The 17,271-nt window shown below is 43.8% G+C and overlaps 3 protein-coding genes across 4 annotated transcripts; all 3 read right to left on the bottom strand.

Annotated features, from left to right (window-relative positions):
- Nucleotides 1–131: 131 nt before the first annotated feature.
- On the bottom strand, nucleotides 132–4,996 carry LOC117847299 (probable diaminopimelate decarboxylase, chloroplastic). Its single transcript, XM_034728485.2, has 8 exons — nucleotides 4,463–4,996; nucleotides 3,981–4,155; nucleotides 3,334–3,483; nucleotides 2,695–2,856; nucleotides 2,357–2,542; nucleotides 990–1,112; nucleotides 821–910; nucleotides 132–513 (listed from the first exon to the last, which is right to left on the bottom strand). Exons 1-8 carry the CDS (start codon nucleotides 4,969–4,971, stop codon nucleotides 427–429), a joined length of 1,482 nt encoding a protein of 493 aa, XP_034584376.1. The 5' UTR covers nucleotides 4,972–4,996; the 3' UTR covers nucleotides 132–426.
- Nucleotides 4,997–8,216: 3,220 nt separating this feature from the next.
- LOC117849499 (argininosuccinate lyase, chloroplastic) lies at nucleotides 8,217–12,497 on the bottom strand. Its single transcript, XM_034731070.2, has 7 exons — nucleotides 12,041–12,497; nucleotides 11,319–11,582; nucleotides 10,783–10,899; nucleotides 9,891–10,039; nucleotides 9,136–9,427; nucleotides 8,898–9,062; nucleotides 8,217–8,697 (listed from the first exon to the last, which is right to left on the bottom strand). Exons 1-7 carry the CDS (start codon nucleotides 12,365–12,367, stop codon nucleotides 8,443–8,445), a joined length of 1,569 nt encoding a protein of 522 aa, XP_034586961.1. The 5' UTR covers nucleotides 12,368–12,497; the 3' UTR covers nucleotides 8,217–8,442.
- Nucleotides 12,498–12,838: 341 nt separating this feature from the next.
- On the bottom strand, nucleotides 12,839–16,994 carry LOC117849500 (ribosome biogenesis protein WDR12 homolog). Of its 2 annotated transcripts, none has more exons than XM_072292903.1 (14): nucleotides 16,782–16,994; nucleotides 16,590–16,690; nucleotides 16,397–16,503; nucleotides 15,644–15,679; nucleotides 15,461–15,543; nucleotides 15,264–15,331; nucleotides 15,052–15,162; nucleotides 14,831–14,965; nucleotides 14,291–14,434; nucleotides 13,817–13,913; nucleotides 13,588–13,724; nucleotides 13,468–13,503; nucleotides 13,249–13,382; nucleotides 12,839–13,119 (listed from the first exon to the last, which is right to left on the bottom strand). In XM_072292903.1, the coding sequence occupies exons 1-13, from the start codon at nucleotides 16,927–16,929 to the stop codon at nucleotides 13,290–13,292; spliced, it is 1,296 nt and encodes a 431-aa protein (XP_072149004.1). In that variant the 5' UTR covers nucleotides 16,930–16,994; the 3' UTR covers nucleotides 12,839–13,119; nucleotides 13,249–13,289. The 2 variants fall into 2 exon arrangements, with proteins under 2 accessions (XP_072149004.1, XP_034586962.1); XM_034731071.2 differs by having other exon boundaries at nucleotides 13,817–13,925; nucleotides 16,782–16,992.
- Nucleotides 16,995–17,271: the final 277 nt, after the last annotated feature.

Here is a 17,271-nt window from a genome sequence, read left to right on the forward strand (position 1 = left end):
TAATTGTCATGGAACTGTTCTTCAGAACATGAGACTTCCATTGCCGCCATGGAACTGCAACCTTTTCAGGGAAGCGTTTTCGGTTACCATACAACCGCAAAGGGAGTTCTGAAATAGTATCACAATTGCACTGAAGAAAAAGAGATTTTTTTTTTCGAAGGAGCACCAACTTACACCCTTTTTATTCACCGAGCCTTTTTTTTATCGCGGTAACATCTGCCACCAAAATGCAGTTTAGTTCAAATGCCTAAGACTTGCACATCACAGAAAATCTCGAGGATACACCAACAAACCAAATTAACTATCCAGTCACATTCCACTAGATTCTACGACCAACAAAAAAAAAGTAAAATGAGATTGGCAAAGAAACTCTAATTATCCCAAAGAAAACGTGCTTGCCGGCTTGCCGCGGTTGCAGATAAATGTCTAAGCAGGAAGACCATCAAAGAACTTCATGTAGTCATCAAGCTTCTCTTCATGCCTGATCTTAACGATAGAACCATCCTCTTCCACCTGCAAAGCAGACAACAAACATATCAGCTAAATGGCCAAGGATAAAAGAACATATCAGCTAAATGGCCAAGGATAAAAGAACATATCAGCTAAATGGCCAAGGATAAAAGAACATATCAGCTAAATGACCAAGGATAAAAGAACTGATAACGACAAAAAAAATAACCCAAGAAATGTAAACCAGTTTGAATGGACATCCCCAAACAGAACTGGCACCTGCAAGTTCTATTTCCTTATAAATGGGTTTTCTTACAGTTTTCTCACGAAATAAGCACGAGGAAAGGGGAATGTCAGTGATAGTTTGTACCCAGTACTCCGGCGGTCTCAACTTCAGGTTGTAGGTGGAAGCCATGCTCATGCAGTAGGCACCTGCATCATGAACCACAAGTCCAACTCCCTACAAGGGCAATGTTATGTCAGAAGGGAAGAGAGGAGACTCTAATAATCAGAGAAAATATAATGGTGTTGAGAAAGACCTCATCAGGTGTTGGAAGCTCCCTATCTTTTCCGAGGAAATCTGCAGACTCACAAACTGGTCCAACAATATCAAAGGTTGCTACTTCAGCACCAGGAGAGGGAGGAGAGACCAGTTCGATATGCTGCGACATGAGTAATGGTTCAACAGAAAGTAACAAGAATAAAGTGCTGAAACAACTTATATGCATGCCATTTTTATTTATGCAGTAAACATGATTTTCTATGCACTTGAATGGCAGATGCTGTGCACCCCCAAACAATGGTTCAACAGAAAGTAACAAGAATAAAGCGCTGAAACAACTTTTATGCATGCCATTTTTATTTATGCAGTTAACATGATTTTCTATGCACTTGAATGGCAGATGCTGTGCACCCCAAACATAAATGCATGCCGGCTATCTACAAGTGCCATCATACTGTGTGTCCCAACATCACACAATAGTGCTTCATTAAGTTGCAGCAATCCCTGAGTGCCAGGACGCATAGTTGAAAAAGTGCCCACCAAGAAGAGAATCAGCAGCGGAAACAACAATAATAAAAGAAATCTATGGCAAGAAATTAGGTATAGCGATATATATCAATTCAAAACTAACACTAAATTCTTTAGTCTAAGCACATTACTCAAAGAGTTAAATGCACAACTGGGACTTAATCTTGTGATGGAGTGCTGTCCAAGTCCATAAACTTCGAAACTGCATATTTGAGTCTTTCAATTTGTTAAATGTGCCATCCAGGTCCAAAGTGTCCAAAAATACCTATATGGTTGCTGACATGGCATGCCAACAGGAGATTTCATATTGACAAGTCCAAATCGAATAATTAAAAAGCTCTCCAGTTTCTTATTAAAAAATCGAAAGCATGGAAAATGGTCATTTGAAGAATAGCATCTCCCTCTTTCTAATTCCCCTAGTTTTAACTTGTTAACAAGAAATCTCCAAATTGGCAAAAAAACGGGTATCTTGGGTCACCGACATGGATGAATGTTTATCAAGTTTAAGGACATGAATATGCAGTTTCCTAGTTCATGGATTTGAATGACACTCCATGAAAAGTTTATTGACCACTCGTGCATCACCCTTAAACTTCTAGATGATGTCAAGGTGATGCTCGGGTAACATAGGTGTGTGCGGTTGAACTTTCTCAGCCTTCATCAGTTAAAAAAAGGTAAATTACTACGGTTGTAGAAAGAAACATTCAAAACTGTCCGAGACTGCAATATTCAAAAGTTCCATGTATTAGAGTAATATCCTTGATACAAAACCAAAGCTACCTCTTGAAATAATCATGGTTCCAGAGATGGGAAGGAAACTTCTACAGGAACATAGTAGTAGTAACACTCATCATTATTGACAAGATCTAAACCAACCTGGTATGCTCCATACAGACTAGGTCTGATAAGTTCTGCCATGCTGCCATCAACAACAATGAAATTCTTTGTACCGTTGGATTTAACACCAGTTACTTTATTGACGAAGCAACAAGTATTAGCAATCAAGGATCTTCCAGGTTCAATGATAAGAGTAAGATCTCGAGAGAGAACTAATTCTCGCACCTACAACAAAATATTTAGAATAAGCGTAAAGAATCACATGGAAATTGCATAAGCTAACTTTCCGTATCACAAAAGGAAACCTGCTCTTTTAAAGAAAGCATATGTGCCTGCAAAGATAAGAATCAGAAACATGGTAAGGATGCTGAGCTTACAGTGTTGATGAGATCCATTGGTGTAGGCAAGACTGCATCGGTGTGGTGGTAATCTATTCCCAAACCACCTCCAATATTCAGGTACTCCAACTCAAAACCTTGTGCTCGAATTTCATCAACATAATTCACCATAAGAGTTGCAGCATCCCTGAATATATCGACCTAAAAAAATGGAACAGTTTAGGTATATGTAAGAAAGAGACAGGTAGTCTGCGCAGAATACAGCAATGTTAACAAAGAGGAGTAAGATGGTTTGAGAACTTAAAAGTTCTACGAGTGACATGAAGCTCAAAAGGTTACTCAGCTCAGACTATGTGCAAGTTCAATTTTAAAGACACAAGCCACCATGCACTTTTAGGGTCTTTTTGACAAAAAGATAAAACACTATTCCATATCAGACAACTTTGACGTTTTAGAGGGTGCATCTACTGACTAAGGGTGACGAAATGTAATGTGGCCACTGTTCACTGAGACCACAAAAACTTAATTGCCTCCTACAAAGTGACTATTCACCTGAAACAAGATGTTGCCCATTACAGCAGAAAAAGGTCCAGTTTACAACTGCGGGCAAGCTCAGCACAACAAATGCTAGGCTATAGTGATATAAAAAAATACTATATAGAAATAACAAGACATTACCTTTGTAATAGTAGACCCCAGATGACAATGAACACCAACCAATTTGATATCATTCGAGTATGACTTGATAGAATCCAAAAACCATTGTAATTTCTCATTGCGGATCCCGAATTTGGAAGTTTTATTTCCAGTAGCAACATATGGATGTACCTGTTGGAAGAAAAGTTCAACTTTTGTCTTAAAACAAAAAAATATGAACTTCTCGATTCATATCAAGATATCTTATGTAGGTGTAAAACTCCAAAACCTCTCTAACAAACACTCTCCTTTACTATTATTACATGGTACATTGTTTACTCTTGCTCTACTGGTAGCTCTCATTGGGTTTCATCTCTAGCCTACCCCAACTTGCTTAGAATTAGAAGCCTTTAGGGTGGTGGTTGTTCAAAGGTGAAACAGAAAAGGTGTGGTCTGTTTAGTCAGGATAGGAGTGGTTGTTGTCCACAAGGCGGTCAAGCAATTTAGAGTAAAAAGGTCAATACTTCATGGTTAACTAGGAAAGTTAAACCAATAAAAGGTATCCCACTCGAAACAATACAAAGGGGGATTGGTCAAAGGGTGAGAAAAATCAACTAAATAATCTCACTGACCACAGGTGCACACACATGCTCATGTGTTTCGGGGAGTGTTAGAGGGTAAAATCATACCTGGGGATCCACATCTGGGTTTATTCTAAGCAAAACAGGCACTTTCTTTCCTGTAGCCTTTGCAGCTCTGACAATATTCTCCAAATCAAATTCGCTGTCCACATTTACAAATACTCCACTCTCAGCAGCTAATTTAAGATCTTCCAACGTCTTCCCATTTCCATTAAATATACACCTGATCTTCAAAATACAAATTGAACAGAGTTACTTCCTCTTCAGAATAAATGTCATCAACTGGAGGAACAATGAGCTGTACAGCTAAAAAGTGTGAAAAATCAATAGCAATTGAAAGAATTCCTTGAGTAGAATAAAAACTAGTATCATGATGTCCTTTTTTTAGCTTATGGGCTTAAAGGCATCTCTTCTAATCCACCCAAAAATTCCAACAATATACAACAGCAGAAAGGCATTCCTCCGCCAGCAAATGCAAGTACATTTGCTCGACGACCTAGGAAGTAGGAATCCAGGAACAAGAGCAGCACCTTGCAGGGTCGAACCCCGCCTGGAGGGCGAGGCGGAGCTCGTTGCCGCTGACGAGGACGGCGCCGCAGCCGAGCTCGCGCAGGAGGCGCAGCACGGGGAGGTTGTTGTTGGCCTTGACGGCGTACCCCACGACGGAGCGGAGCCCCCCGAGCGCCTCGCGGTAGGCTTCGAAGTTGCGGAGGACCTGCGGCTTGCTGTAGAGGTAGAACGGGCTCCGCGCCGCCGCCGCCATCGCGTCCTCCACCCGCACCCCCTCGCAGTACAGGTACCCGTCGGCGCCGCGGCGGAAGCAGTGCTTCGGGGCCGCCGCCGCCGCGGCTGTCGGCTGCGGCGGTGGGGATGGGGAGGTCGCGGAGACGGAGGCGCGCACGGAGGGCAGGCGGGCATGGCGGCGCGGGAAGGAAACGGCGGCGGCGGCTGGGCTACCGCCGCGGCTCGGGTGCCCGGATGGGTTAGGGTTTAGGGCGGGGAGAAGGGAGCGCGAGAGCAGGTTCGCCGCCGCCGCCATCGCTAGGGTCTGTGGGAAGCGAAGTGTTTCGGAGTCGGGTGAGGGATGCTTTTGTTTCGTTGAGCGTGGGCTCTGGGCTGGGCTGCGGTGGGGGTGTGTGTCACGTGCGTCGCCATCGGTTTACCAGACAGGATCGCACAAGTGCCAAAAAAATGATTTCCAAAGGATGGGTACCTGCCATCAGAAATTCATCAGGTTTCGTGGATCATTTGAACGAATTCATCATGTCTGTTACTAAAAGTTGTTGGAATTCCTAAAAATTGTTGCGATGCCTTTGTATGTCGTATAAAACTTAACTTTTCTGTATGCCAATGCTTAAAATTTTCAATCCCGTTACTCCCTATCGATAAAAATTGTCATCAGTTTGTTGAGCAAAATCCAATGCTTGAAATGCCATGTCATGAACACTATGCTTGCCGATTATATTCCATCGGCCGATGCTTTGTTTCCTTTGGCTGAAAAAAAAACAAAACTCCATCAGCTACTATGTGCCCAGCCGATACTTGTTTCCTCTGAACTGGCCGATATATAATATCAGTAAGGAATGATGGTATCGATGTTGTATCGGTTTCCTCCATAATTAATCTAGCATCAAATTTATCTATACAATGTGCAGCCGATTGAAATTAAGATCATCTTTCTATACCATCGGCTCTTCTGGTTGGAATATTATATTGATTTGAATTAACTCCAACATGCCGATGCCGATGAACTTGATACAGCTGCTGAAGATGCTTTTTTATTGAATAAAAATGTGAGCCTTATAACCGTGTCCCACCGAGCGTGCCAAAATGTGTTGACGCAAAATCCTGGCGGTGGTGGACCCTGCATCAGCACATGAGGACCTGGGAGATCTGCTTAACTCCAGTGCCGAATCCAAATCGGCGCGCGTGGTGTGCGCGGGCGTGCCAGTCAGTTTGACCATTCAACTGACAAGGAGATGATAGTTATTGTGAAGTCCGAGGCAACCGGCCGATCAGGCCGATATAATCTTGGCACAGTAGCGATAATGGTGCAACAAAATAAATCATGACAAATATATCGGCTGTGAAGCCGATTCCAGTACCTTGATGAATGTGAGTGATTCATCGGCCATCCAGCCGATTTAATATAATTTACAATAAATATTGGCCAGACGGCCGATAGAAAACAGGATGCTGTTGAGTTGTTGCCCCGCTATAGCTAGAGCCACAAGCCGATGAGATCTAAACTAACGTTACCACCAATATCTCTAGGTGAAACCATGGTGATGCGCCCGGTAGTTGCAGTCTAGAAATATTTAGCAGGACATTAATCTGAACCCCGCTAGCCGATGATCCAATCACAACGGAACTTACTCCCAACAACACTCGAAGGATGGCCAAGATCAAGATGCAACAGGCTATTAAAAATAGATCTATCATCTATTCCGACAGAATTAATAATAATTAATATGTCGTAAACGGCAAGACGATAGAACAGATAAATATCAGCCGATGCAAGCTTAATCAAGGCGGGATAGCTGGTGAATACCGTAGATCGAGACAGAAGCGATGCGCCGTAAGTCAAAGATCCAAGATACTCGATAACTGGTAGATGAAACTAGACGAAACCACAGCGATGCGCCCGGTGGTTAAAGCCTAGAACACCTGGTGACGGAACTTGCAGCTCGCTGGAGATCGAGGTCGATGCAGCCCAGCTTGCTAGAAGGAACTCGTCGAGAAGCTACATTACTCCTACTCCTAATGCAATGGCGTGAAGCCGAAAAGGTAAATAGAAGATAAATATGTTGTATATTGATCGTGTGATGATTCTTTACAATGGCCATGTCCCTTTATATTTATAGGGCGGACGTTACATAATTGTCATCTAACCACGCACAAGGCAAGTCATGTACACAATCTTTTCTAATAAAAAACTCTATCTCTAACTAACCCAACTCTATCTCTAAAATATTTTATTCTATGAAACAACCTCCCGTACATGCACAGATTGGCATGCATAATTATTCTGGAAGCCTCCCACGCATGGCATGCAAAGTGCACCAGAATCCATGTTGTATATTCTAATCATTTTTATCCATACGTGCTGGCCTTTCCTTTATATCATCCTTGCCTCTCCTTGCCGATCAATCCAATGAAGCCGATTTGGACTCCGTGCCCATGTGCATGCATGCTTGCTTCTTATTGTTGTACGTGACTCCGATTATCTCGTACTCTGAATTTATAGGATTGGTCAAAATTCGGTGTCAACAGCTCCATTGCTTGTGTTTGTTGCAGTGTGCAAGCATCGGTTGTGGTCCGTGGACCAATAACAAATAAATAAAAAGAAGAGAAATGTTTATGGCTCGTTTGGAAGGGCTTCGGCTGTGGATAAAACGGCTGCGGCTACGACTTTTCTAGTTAGAAAAACGTTTGGTAAAACGGATTTTTCTGGCTGTGTAACATGGATAAAAAGGGTAAAATGTCTATAATACCCTTATACTTTTTATTTTTATTTTTTGTTTTTCTATATTCTTCCTATTTTTTTCTCATCTCTTTATTTCCTCTTTTCTCTATTTTCTTTTTTCTTTCTCCCTATCTGTTCTCTTCCTATTCTTTCCCCCTATTCTCCCTTCCTCTCTTTCTTGTCCATTCATTCATCCGTCCGTCACCATCCTAACAGCACCGCCTGCCCCCCACGTCCGTGCTGCCGCCGCCATCCGGCCTCCCGCGGCATCGCCGTCGCCACCTTCCGCCCCCCGCGCCCGCGCCGCTCCAGCCCCCCATCCTAGCACCTCTCCGGCCTCCTCGCACCCCCGTCCTAGCACCGCGCCCGTGCCGACGGCATCCTCCGGCCTCCTCGCACCCACAGGGCCAGCATCCTCCGACCCTTGTGCCCGCACCCAGGGGCAAGCTAGGGCTTTAGCCCCAACGGAGGAGATGAAGCCACGGGGAGCTAGTATTTTGGACTTTTCCTTCCTCTCATAGCTCCTCTCAACGGGAATTCGCGGAACTCCTCCTACAAAGTCATTTCGTAAGCGCCTGTTTGGCAAGGCTTCATGAGAAGCCACTCGAGAAGCCCTGCCAAAGTGGCCTTAGTGCGACCTGCGTAGGGAGTACGGGGGCTGATTACTCCGGGACAATTGATGCCACGTGGACTCACGATTCATTTTTATTCACCAAGCATTGAGTCTTCTACTTTTCCCTTTTTTTTCCTCGGTGCCTGGAAATTTTTACCAGGGTCCGGGCAACCAGGCCGCCCCTTTTTTCTTCTACAAAATGGAGTCGTGGAACGGAATCAGATTACTCTGCTGAAAACAAAGCTGGGTGCAATGGTACACGGAACAGACTCAGGGCACCCAACACAATTGCATCACTCATTCCAGTTCCCAAAACGTACCAACAACAAGCTGCTGATACGCGGAGAACAAAGTTATGGCATCCAGATACACATTCAAAAATCGCAAGCTCTGATTTACGAGCTAGCTTATTTCTTGGTTCGTACCAATCCTTACGAGCTGATCCCGAGCTGGACGCGCCAATCCTCGAGCTGCTTCTTCACTTGGTTTGAACCAGTGGAGCCATAAGATATGAACTTGTTTACAGCGTTTTCGACCCCCAGGTACTCGTACACGTCGGCCTCAAACACTGGATGAATGGCTTTTAGGTCATCCAATTGTAGGTCAGCTAGCTGACAGTTGTTCTTGGAGACGCATAGAGCAACAGACTTTCCCACTATGTCGTGAGAAGTTCTGAATGGAACTCCCTGCAAAGTGCAAGGTTAAGAAACGATTAACAGCAATGATCCCATCCAATTAACTACAATAACCCCATCGAATAAAAGCAAATGACAAAGCATCAATAAAACTATAAATGACTTAAGTTCGTAGGCTCCTTTGCTACTACAGAACATATGACTTCTATATACAACCATCCATCCTATAGTCGTGAGCAAAAGGAGTTTACCTTCTTCACAAGATAATCCGCTAATGTCGTTGCATCCAGATGACCAGCTGGCAAGGAACTTTGTATTCTTTCTGAATTAAAAGAAATGTTTTGAGCAAACTCCGTGCAAACTTCAAGCATTCCTAATATGGTCTTCACGCTATCAAACAACGGTTCCTTGTCTTCCTGCTCAAAAAGAAAACTTTAAGAATATGCTCACTCATGTAAGCATGGACATACTTATGAGAATGAGGCCCACCTGAAGATCACGGTTGTAGGCCTGTGGAAGGCCCTTGCAGAGGATTAGGACAGTCATGAGATCTCCAACAACCCTAGAAGACTTCCCACGAACAAGCTCCATTGGATCCGGATTTTTCTTTTGTGGCATAATGCTGCTTCCTGTTGAAACTTTGTCACTTGGTGTCAGGAACCCAAACTCCTCTGATGCCCACAGAACCCATTCTTCACCAATTCGAGAAAGATGAACAGCAGCAATTGAATTGGCAGCAAGAAACTCCAATACAAAGTCACGGTCTGATACTGCATCAATGCTGTTGACCAAGAAAAGCTCAGGTGAGGACTGTTCAAAATTGAAAATGAACAATTTGGTATTCACTGTTTCTAGACTAATTACAATTAACAAGTGAGTACATACAAGAGCATGACTGACAATTCTAGGATTGTGGTGCAGGTTACATAGTCTCAAAAATATGCTAGCACACAATTTCTGCTGCTGCAAAATATTCAGGTGTTTGTGAAAGGAAGAAGATGAAGATCAGATAGTTAGGTCTAACATTTTCATCTAGCTTTAATTCAGTGTGATCAAACTATCAAGCTCTCAAAAAATACTGATAATTTGATGAATTTCACAAAACAAGACTCAAGACAGCTTCAAGTATCAATTAATAAAATAACTCTAGCTTGATCATAGTTGAAGCAAGTAAATATAATATCAAGCCAAGCTTTAAGGTTAAAAACTTGAAATGATACTACTACAAGAAATCAACAACTTGCCTGTTCTTCATCGGAGCTGTAAACTTCAAATCTTTAGCGGTCTGAAACCTGTCAATAGGAAGTCCAGTTCCAGCCAAAGCACAAGCACCAAGAGGGCAGAAATTCACTCGCTCCCTGCAGTTGGCCAGCCGACCAGCATCACGCTCCAACTGTGCAAACAATAACGTCAAGTTCACCAGAAGTTCCATCATTGTTTATCCTAAAAGATTATCAGTAAAGTGCCTGGCGCCCTGTTACACTCTTGGCATGGACACACCAGAGATCTGGTAAACTGTAAGCTATGCATCACAAGTCAAGTGGGCCTGGTATGGCAGCTATATGGTGCATTATTCAATACAGCTAGTGGCTCAGCAGATTTTAGATTGAAGGATATACAGTATAAGAAAATGTAGCACTTAAACATGATCCATTTTCTTCACAAGTTCACATAAAAAAATTCAGAAATTGCCATATTAGCTAGTATGTGTGTGTGTGTGTCTAGACTGTCGCCAAGAAAGGACTTGATATCACTTGGAACACCATATGCAATGATTCAACTTTTGGTGTTGCGTTGAGATGTCTACAGCACAGATAGAGGTGCCAAATAATCCTAAAAGCACAGCAGTTCCAAATATTTTCAAGTTTTACAGCGAAAAACTGAAAATTGACCTGGTATAGCACCCAAATAATCATGAATATTAAACAGATTTTCTATTTAAATAGGTTAGATAAGAGCCCACTAGCTTGGTCATTCAAGGATTTATTTGCAAAGTACCCACGAAGATCAACTTAGGGAATAGATGATATGAAACATGACACTCACATTTATAAACTTATTGCCTCCTCAAGCAAGAAACTAAATTGAAATTACTAATGTTGCAAGATGTCACAAAAGGCAAGAAATAGAAATCACCTGTTCAACATATGATAAGAGAAGATGTGGCAGCAAAACAGGCTGTGCCCTTTGCAGATGGGTATAACCAGGGACTATCAGGTCAACATGTTTTGAAGCTAACATAACCAAAGACACCTGAAACATCAAGAATCATGCTAACATTAGAAACGTGAAACTTCTGCCCTGAAATACAGTTCTATGAAAATAATAGAAATCCTGTGCTAGCGTTTGCAAAGTGGAAAATACGAGAATACACAACACATCAGCAATCACGTACTCAATCAACTTTTCTTGACGTTGCGTACAAAAGCAGGAAAAGTTAAGCAGAAGTTTTGCTCTAAAGTTGCTGCCACAAGTTGAGAGTTACATGATGAATCAATAAAACGAAGCTTATAGAAACTTTAACGGCACAAGCTTTCTTAATTGTTGGAACGGTTGTGGCTCAATTGAGCACAAACCTGAACTGTGTTGCTGCGCCAGCCAGCAGTAACAGATAGGCAAGAAAGGCACAGATGATTATAGTTTGTAGTACAACTTTGTATTAAGGAGCAAACCTGAAGCTGCTTGATACGAATCAAAATCTTGTCAATAGCATCACGGCACCATAGCCTTAGATCCGTCTGAATTTGGTCATTGCGGCTCCTAGCAGTGTGCAGCTTCTTGGCCGGCTCACCAACCCTCTCGATCAGAGCTGCTTCGATGTTCATGTGCACGTCCTCCCGGTCCTTCCTCCACTCAAACTTGCCTTCTTGAATCTGCCTCTCGATTTGATCGAGCCCCTCCAAGATAATGTCCCTATCGCTCGCAGTTATCAAACCCTGCATTGCAAACGATTCAGAAACCGTACTCAAATGTAGCGATCATTCATTATAAGCAGCGTCCAGCAAAAACGTTAACAGCCAATTGTTAGAGCATTTGACCAAAATATGACGAACAACACTACTGGAAACCCCCCCCCCCCCCCCCCCCCCCCCAGTCCATGCAGACTAAACGTAGTCAATGCTACTTTACAAGGAGCTAGCGAGCGGTTGTGAACTCGTGTTTGTCACACCACAAGCAGAACAAATAAGGTGGCATTTTCTCGAACACAATGCGAGCGACCCCAGTGGCTAACAGCTGATTGACTGACCCCAGACCCAACAACCCCCAAATTGATTACACTCGCTGCTGCAGCTACATCCAGATATGGCTAATAATCCGTTCGATTCCAGGCGTTAAAAACCACGCTGAAGCTACATTCACATTCAGTAGAAGGCGCATATAATGAGATAGATACCTGGGAGGCGAGCATGGAGGCATGGGCCTTGCTGCCCATGATGTCGTACTTGTAGAGCTGCCAGTCGTAGGAGATGGACTCGGTGAAGCGCTCCACGGCGTCCGTGACGCCCTCCTCGAAGCGCCCGCCCCACAGCTTGACCTCCTTCTTCTCCTCGTCGCCCGCCATCGGAGTGGAGGCGGCGGCCGCGACGACGACGGAAGGGAAGGCGGCGCTCCGGCCCCGGAGGGCGACGCGGCCGGCGGTGGGGGCGGCGGCGGCGGCGAGCCGGCCGCTGGGGAGCGAGGCGGGTGCCCGGAGAGCTAGGGATTGGGAGGTGAAGGCCATAGACGGCGCGCGGCGGCGGCGTCGCTGACGCCCCCGCTGTTTGACGGACGCGGCGGCGCGGTAGGTGGGTGGGTGGGTTTAGCCGTTTAGGCGCAAGAACCGAAAGAAAATGCAGTTGTGTTTTTTGAACGTAGGAAAGGCAGTTGTGTTTGGGACGCGTCAATATAAAGGCGAAAGAGGAGGCCTGGTCAGTGGCGACCGTCGCAGCCTCGCACGTGCTCGGCTGCTACCAGCCTACCACCAGCCCTCAATTCAAACTTCCACACGAATCAGCCTGTCACATCTCAATTCTTTTTTTTTTCTTGACCATTTTTTCTTCTTCCATGTATCAAGCTTTGGTTATTTATCAAACACGTTAGGAATTCAATATAACAACGCACAGCACCAGAGTCTGCATCGACTCAAGATGCACTGAAGGAAACAGATGCACATAAATAAACGTTGATCGTGTTCACAGCATACAGCAGAAGAGACCAGCCCAACAACAATCAACTGACTTATAATTCATGATCTTGGGATAATACAAATGATTTTTGGTGTTGATTTCATCAATGAAGTAACAAGCAAAAAGTTGAAGACCAAAATGTAGTGATCCATTTCAACTATGGATCTTACTTTGTGCATAGTACTCGTGCATACACAAATGGCAGGCCCTGTGCTGTATCTTGATCTGACTCAAAGTTTGCATATGTTCCCAGCCATAATTGACAATCTGACGTTGCTTGGCTTTTAGGTAGCCCAAAGTAACACAGCTGTGAAGTTGAATAACAGTTAGCTAGTACTAGCATCTGAATGGTTTCACAAGGGCAAAGCATAAGCATACAACAGGAAAGAGATAAAATAGAACCATTTAAACAACGTCGATTAAGAAAAGCTCAAACCTCAATAGCCATGGACTCTAGAAGCGCGCCAAAACCCTTCATCACACAATCTCAATACCCGATGCGATACATAGCTTGGAATCAGCTCCACCACTAATCACACTGTCCCCTTTCCACCAGTCGGCACATAAAACCTGTAATAGCCAAAGTTAGCTAAGCACCTCGCTCTTTTCCCCTTACCCTGAAATATTGAAAAAGAAACACCACGCAAAAGAATACCTTATCTTTGTGTGAGTCCACGGAAGCCAGCGGCCACTACAACAGGAGCAATATCATTAGCCACAATTTTATGCAACAAAGGAGTAAATGAGGTAAGTAATGAGATTATTAGAATCATACTGCTGTTCTTAGATCCCACAACATCACTTTCCCATCAAATGAAGATGATACCAGATGGAACCAGGAGCTTGGATGCCATTTACAGGCACTGATCCAGCTTGAGTGAGAGGAGAACTGAAAAACAGGAGCTAATGTTCCTGTTTTGAAGGGAAGAAAACACATCAGCTATAGTTATAAACTTATAATATAGTACAAGAACGATAACTAAAAATAGACATAAAATATTTACCAGGTTTGCGAGGGTCCCATACCCTCAAGACGGGGTCAGAGCCTCCAGCAGCAATCAATGAAGAGCCCTCACCACCACAGTCCAAGCAATTCAAGGCCTTCCCACAAAACTATGAAAAGTTTCAGGTGCAAATGTGAAATAAGACGCAATTTAGTTATGAAATGGAACAAGTCATAATATGAATCCGCTACATTTTAACAGTCAAGAACTAAGTGGGGTCTTCCATTTTTTGCAGTCTCCTTAGGCAAACTCAGGAGAAAATCATCAATAGAAGTGGAGAATAACAGTGAATTAGCATAGAAAAATAGTTTTATTCTTAACTGTTATGCTAGCGGAAAAACAGAACACTGCCCATACATCCCCTTTGCAATACACAGGTTAATTTAAGTGAGGGAAAATCATCAAGACTCGTTTATGGAAACCAATTAGATGGAGTTAACTACATAATCTGGAACATAAAGAAACTGTGCATACCATATTCCATGTTTCTTTCACTGTTTGGACATCCCACTGCCAAACAGAATGATCCCAAGATGCTGAATATATCGTTTGCTGCTCAGGCCAGGTAACAGCAGTAACACATTGTGTATGTCCCAGAAGTGTTGAAGTGGCTAAACCCTGGATTACAACATGATCCAAACTGTGAGATGAGTGGGACTTATCATGAATTCATGACTGGAATCACTGGAAAAGGAAAAGTCCTACTGACACAACGTGACAGCCTTTAATCTCTCACAAAATCATGGTAGTCAATACACATTAAATACATATACAAGATTTTGAAAACCATTAGCCAACTCAAACCAGTAACTGGAACTAATTCATCTAATCCTAAAACAGCGCTATGGAAAGGTCGAGAGTAGGGAAGACGATGAACAGAAGTCATTATTTTGTAGCTAAGTATCTACACTTTACATGTCAGCACCTCGGGCAGAACAGTAAATATCAAAATACATAACTACCTAACTCAATCGGTCAAAGGACCATGCATTGATAATAGAATGTAGCTAATACCTCTAATTGAGACTCTTCAGGTCCAGAAGAGTCAGAATTCATCCTTCTCTTCTTCAATGAAACAGCATCACCGTCTTCTTCAGATCCTTCAACTGCCCACAACTTGATGGTGCTATCCCAGGAACCAGAACATAGCTAGGTACCCAAAGAAGAGTTCAGAAGAAACCTAAGTAAAAATAGCAATAACATTGGTGTGGAAACCCAGATTGACTGATTATTACCATATCTCTTGAAGGGTCTACAGCAATACTCTGAACTGCTGATGTGTGTCCACGAAGAATCTTGTAAGCCCCAACCCGCTTTGTGTAGTCCATACTGACCGATGTATCACACTTCAAGGGTCCAAGGCATAATGTAGGATATAAGGAAAAATATTACAATGTAACAAGCAAGACTGGGGTTAAAAGGTAATAAAAAAAAGTAGCATCTTTACCTTATATAGCCGCAATGACCTATCCTTTGAGCCAGTCACTACATGCAGACTGCCGTCAGTTTCAACTCCTGCAATAACATGATTCATGCCAGTCACTTAAAAAATAATATGAAAATGCGACAATGAAGCAGAAATAGTTTTGGAACCCAGCCTTTGTGACATAATGAGAACAAAGTTGTTATTCCAAGCATGCTGACCTTTATTGATGAATCTGCTAGAAGTAATTGCACCGCTGTGTCCCTCCAAAATTTGTGTACATACTGCTGCATCTTTCCATAATCTATGTAAAAAGTTGGAAGGGTAAGATATGAACCAAGTCCACATACTTGTAACCAATATACCAGAGTTAAATAAAAGATTATGTTTTGAGCTATATATACCTTGCAAGACCATCATAGCATCCAGTTAATACAAAACTGCCAAACAACAAACAGTTTAGTAGTAATACAAACCACATGAAAGTAAAAGCTTCAAATAAAGATTCAAGATGTAGAATGTTCATTTTAACAAATTAAAATTTTCAAAATTCATCACGTGTAAAGCTTCCTCTATTTTTATGTGATATTATAGAGGTGGAGAAGTGTTTTATATTTGATTAGTTCCCCTAGCTCCCGAAAGTACATCCTCTTATGGTTCCCGTAGAATATCTGCTGCGTGCTATATTTACAAACCAATGTCTATGTTGATTGGTGATTTGGCACTATGATTAAAGACAGGTGTGGTGGTCATCCTGCGATATTTATCCCGGTTGTACTCCTAGTTGTGTCATCACTACCCAAGTAGGTGGAAGGAGCAGCAGCAGAACAGCATACAACAGGAACAGCATGCTGCGTGCAAAACTTAACTTTAGTGCCCCAATGCCAGCATAGTAAAAGTATATATCAAGCAACTATCAATTAAAGTATCTAGAGAGGTATTTACGCGAACAGAGTAATCTGATTCGTTTCCCAGACCAGCTGAACTAAAACGAGATCGAATTTCTGCACCAATTAATCCCCTTCCAAACTACCGCACAGCAGAGTATACGCATGTTGTGACAAATAACAGAAAATAGAAGGCATTTCCGATCCAGATAAGTTACTTCCACAGTTCCACAGTTATCAGGTTGCACACAAACAAGACACAAATCATACCTTGGGTTTGATCCATCAACCGCACTAACCCAGTCATCATGGGGGCAGGGTTCGTCCTGCTTCCTTGGTGCCACGGCTTTGACATACTCGAGCTCAAGCACCCTCTCCTGCAGAACATTCACGCCCAATCCTCATCCCACCGCGGCAATTCCTCCGGAGGGTAAAAAATTAAGCTTAGAGCGAAAATTCGTACCGCCGAGATGCCCTTGGCGAGGAGGAACTGCTGGAGCGGCAGCCGCACGAGCTCGCCGTCCACGAGGAAGTCGAAGGGTTGCGCCTTGTGGTCCGGTTCGGCTGCGGAACGGGAGGAGCGAGGAAAGTGTTAGTAACCCGTGGCTCTCGTGCATCTCTTAGGATGTCTGGGATTGGGTCATGGGGCGCTCACCGGCGGCGAGGAGGCTGTTGACGATCTCGGAGAGGCCCATGCGGGAGAGGTCGGCGGGGACGGCGATGGCGGCGGGCGGCGCGCAGAGCGAGGGAGGCAGCTTGGTGACGAAGCGCACGCGCACCTGGCGCGAGGGGTCGGTGTCCATGGCTGCGGCGGCGGCGGACGGGAGGAGGGCGAGGTGGTGGTGGTCGCCGTGGCGGCGGCGGGAAGGGTCGGAGAAGAGACAGCAGGAGGAGGTGCGGTGGGGGGGATTTTGTTTCTTGAGCGTGGGCTGGGCCGCCGCGGTGTGTGCTGGTCAGGCTGGACCCCAATTTGGGCTGGGCTGCTTGTCCGGCTCAACCAATTTGGCTGGGCCAGCTGGAACTAGACGGCCACAAGAAGATGCATGCCGCCGAGGCAAGAGGCTTAGGAAAAATCTTCAGCAAAAATTGTGTAATTTGGACCCTACCATCCTACAAAATCTAAAATAATAATGAAAAATTCATAA

Source organism: Setaria viridis, chromosome 3 (genome assembly GCF_005286985.2).
Source record: "Setaria viridis chromosome 3, Setaria_viridis_v4.0, whole genome shotgun sequence".
Taxonomy (NCBI): domain Eukaryota; kingdom Viridiplantae; phylum Streptophyta; class Magnoliopsida; order Poales; family Poaceae; genus Setaria; species Setaria viridis.